At 40.0% G+C, this 4,111-nt stretch overlaps 1 protein-coding gene across 1 annotated transcript in view; it reads right to left on the reverse strand.

The window, feature by feature from the left end:
- Window positions 1–3,985, reverse strand: part of ube2z (ubiquitin-conjugating enzyme E2Z) — a 19,720-nt gene extending 15,735 nt beyond the window's left edge. Inside the window, exons 1-2 of the mRNA XM_014024304.1 lie at window positions 3,205–3,985; window positions 207–279 (exon numbers count right to left, since the gene is read on the reverse strand). Coding sequence (XP_013879758.1) covers window positions 207–279; window positions 3,205–3,629 — 498 coding nt within the window. The 5' untranslated portion in view covers window positions 3,630–3,985. The remainder of the gene's footprint in view (window positions 1–206; window positions 280–3,204) is intronic.
- Between the last annotated feature and the right edge of the window lie 126 nt (window positions 3,986–4,111).

The following is a 4,111-nucleotide window of genomic DNA, read 5'->3' on the forward strand; positions in this document are numbered from 1 at the left end:
TAAACTAGTAGGATTAGAAATTGTTGATTACAACACCGGTTACTAGCATCTAGAACAGAAGAGATGAAATTTTTATTTGAAACTGCAAAAAGTTATACTACTCCAGAAACAAACAAAAAAAAAAGATGTGTGCTGAACAACCACTATGTCAAATCAAAGCCAAATAAGAGTTGCTCTTTAGATATTGACTGTGGTTGTTTTAATACCTTGGTCATGTCTTGAGGATCAGGAACAACAAACATCCCAGGCGGAGGTTCCTTGTAAATGGACATGATATCCCTACAAAACAAGAGAAGCTGATTAATTTTTAGATAAAACAGTTTTACAAAGAAGTACCTGAGCCACTGAAAATCTTTCCTTTTTTCTATGAGACACACACACTCTCAACACATTTTGACACTTTAATACCAAATAAAAGGTTTTGTCATGTTGGTGTGAGCCAAAAATTTTTAAGACACCACAAGTTTCTGGAAACGAGCATGTAGGCTGCCATGACAGACACTAGCCCCGCCCACAGCCCTCCTGACTGTTCAGTTTTTCCAGTGTGCAAGAAATTCATTCATTCAGATAGTTATGATAATAACAAATCCAGTTTGTTTTTGCTTCAACTGGCGGTTTGAGCAGTTCAATCACGAGTTCAGGTTCAACTTGTGTTTTTGTCGGCTGCCACAACAATTGAAGAAAACTGAGAAACGCTTTAGAAACATTTTGGCTGGAACAAGACGTAGTAAAGGCTCAGCGCCCTACAAATGGCACTTTATGCCAACGAAGGAGGATCGTAAACAAACATGGCTGCAGCTTTAAATCTGAAAAACCCACCAAAGAGAGTTTGCTTGCTTTTTTTTTCATTTTATCGACAAAAATCCCACAGATTTTCACTCCGATCCAGAGCTAAGGTTGGCTACTGAAGGCGTCTCGTCTGAACCACTGTGAGTCAGACAGCTTCCAGCAACTGAAACACTGAATCTGTACCTGGTGAGTTAAACTAAATGTTGTGTGTCCCCTGTTGCTATTTAATCCTGTAGTTCTTTGCTTTTACTGAATGAAAGCCTACGGTGAATGGCGTTAGCATCAGCGCTACCTACTGTTAGCCTGGTTGTTTAGCATGTCGTTAGCAGCTAATCTTAAATTTAAAAAAAATTAAGCCTATGATTAGCAGCCGAATACTGGCAAAACTATATAAATGTCTTAATTTAACTCTCAGTTCTGAATAAGTTCAGAATAATAAATAATCCTCTTGTTTACATCATGGCAGGATTAAAAGACGAGCTTAGCAGCGCCCAGGGGCTATAAAAGTGTCTGGTTTGTTTAAATAAAAAATAGACTAACAGAGTTATTAGAGGCAGTTTATTTATTCTTGTTTATCATTTATTTACAATGACTGCAGCTGTATGAAACCCTCCAGTTCATCTCTAAAAGTTACTAACAAACTAGCACCCAGTGAATTTTATGTTTAGAATAAGGGGGAAAAAACATCTATTCACAATACTTTTATAAAATCATTAAAATTCTGAGGGGCTTATGAACATTTACTTCCAGAACGGTTGACATTTATGATTTTGTGTGTGTGTGCGTCTTCGAGGAAAGACGAGGTAGTTGATGTCAGTAGTAGCTATTAGCCAACATTGCTAACCGTGAGCAGTGACGGCTGAGCCACTGATAAAGAATTGTCCTCGTTGCTTTTTAAAACATCCTTACAGTATATAAACCTCTGATATGTGGCCATCTACACCAAATTTCAATGAAAAATGCTTTGATAAACAGCGATGGTGTATCCTCGTAATTGTAAACAACAGTCAAGCGGAAATATGGAACCTGCTTCTGCTATGAATTATGGGTAGTGGCGCAAAATCAAGAATACTGTGGATATAGTTTGATTTTTTTTTCATGCATTTAAATTTCAACCTATAAAATTGCTAATGAAAAAAAAGTTACACAAATATACTGTGTGTTTGTGGTTGTAATTGTTGAATTAACAGATCTGTACTAATGCAGATTGAAGCATTTTGTTTAGACCCTGTATTTATTAGAGATGCACCAATAAGATGTAAATTTCTCGATCGGGTATCGTGACAATAGACCTGATCCATAGGGGAAGATATATTCAGTCTAATTCTACCCTGTGAGCGATGCCATGTGCTAGCAACACGTAGCGCATTGTTTTCAAAATGGTGCGATCGAAAGAGCCATCTGGAACTTTATTACTCTACCATCTGGAACCACAATAAGATATAAGGTGAAAACATTTGTCAAAGACAGCAATACTGGAACTGCACAGTAAAATGTGCAAGCACAGAGGAGCTAAAAGATGTGAAAACAATTTACAGAGTTTTGCCTTGTGTATTTTATATTATATCTTGAGTTAGTAGTTGCACTGACTGAACCATTTGAAAGAGGATTTGTTCCTGTTTGTTTTTACATGTTTAACTAAGGTAAGCTATTGTTTTTTTCTCTGTTTTACTTCCTTTATTTTTCATTGGGTGTTATACCTCTAATTGCACTGACTGAAGGAGGTAAAGTTGTGTTATTTTTACATGCTTCACTAAGCTTGTGAAACTATTGGTTTAAGAATGCTGTAGGACTACTGATGCACAGTGATCAAATAAATGTGTAGTTCAGTTACATCTATCAGAAAATAAAAATAGGAAAGAAATATTTAAGTCAACTGAGCACAGTTTTTTGATATCAAATTGGTATCGGCCAATACTAAACCTCATATCTATATCGAAGTCCCTGGTATTTATAAGGAACTGTCTGTAGCAATGGAGGATCCTTCTGTAAATATAATAAAACTTAAAAACTAAAACTAGAATACGTCTGAACTCTCTCCTAGGTGAATTTCACTGACCAGTCCTAAGATTTTGCCCTGATTGCTTCCTTGTTTTGTTTGTTACTATTGTTGACTTTATTCATGAAAAATAAAGTTTAAAATAAAACTTTTCTTGTTTATTATGCAGCTCTGAAGCTCAACCTTTGTATTTGGGGGAAGAAAAAAAGATAACTAACTCAGCTTTGGTGATTCTAATCCACTACGTGGAGGTCCAGAAACATTTTTAGTTTCATTTTTAGAAAAATGACAACAAAAAGTTTGAGGAAACTTCACACACAAATCGCTGAGATCTTTGGTCCGAACAGTAACATCACAAAACCATGGAGACAGGATGTATCCAGTGTGATTTACAGCTTAGTAAAAACTGAATTTACCTCTTTATCCTCAGGATGCACTGCTGGGAAGCCTTCTCGTTGTCCCAGTCTGTGCTCAGGGTCGGGTCCCAGGAGGCGGCGTGGATTTGGGATAGGAGGCCTCCGCCTGCCACCCCGAGCCCAACACTGGGCAGAGGCAAAGACGTGTGCACGACCGGAGGCACGGGCACGACAGGTACCGAGGAGTCCGGGGTGTACGAGTTCCCGAAGCCGACAGCAGCAGTGACAGCAGAAAGCGGAGCCACTGTTAGGCCAGCCTGTGCGGGTGAGGCGGGAGGAGGAGAGGCCAGGTTGGAGCTGGACGGAACACCGCTGGCTCCTGGGTGTCCGTCGGCCAGGGAGTTGGCCAAAGTCGGCAGTCCTTGTCCGGTGACGCCTAAACCATGGGCATCACCGCTAAACTCCTCTCCCAGGCTGTCCGCCATGATGCGCCAGCTAGCAGCAAGCTAACGTGTTGTTGACTAACTTACAGAGTGAGGTGTTAGCCTCATTGGTAGTTGGGTCTGACGAYACTCGTTTCGTTTCCGAAATCAGACAAGTGACAACCCGGTGAGAACAAGAAGAACATGGCGAGCAGCGGCTATGTATCGTTTGCTAAATTATGTCTCTTCCCAATCCTCCTAAAAAAATGTTTGGATATTCAACACCCACCTTCGAGCTCCGTCGTTTAACCGTGCGGAAGTGAGCCTACAGAGACTAGCCGAGATCAAAATTTCGTTGCGCATGTACTTCGCGTTTTACGGTACGTATGAGTGATGTATGGATCCCGGGAAGGCCAAAAAGAACGCGACAAAAAACATCTTACTGTGGGCAGTGGAGGGCAGCACTAAACTAAAAATTAGTTCCACTAGCCCTCAGTGGTGGGATGTAACTAAGTACAGGTACTTTCTTGTTGTACTTAAGTACA

The sequence above is a fragment of the Austrofundulus limnaeus genome, unplaced genomic scaffold (genome assembly GCF_001266775.1).
Source record: "Austrofundulus limnaeus strain Quisiro unplaced genomic scaffold, Austrofundulus_limnaeus-1.0 Scaffold417, whole genome shotgun sequence".
Classification (NCBI taxonomy): Eukaryota; Metazoa; Chordata; class Actinopteri; order Cyprinodontiformes; family Rivulidae; genus Austrofundulus; species Austrofundulus limnaeus.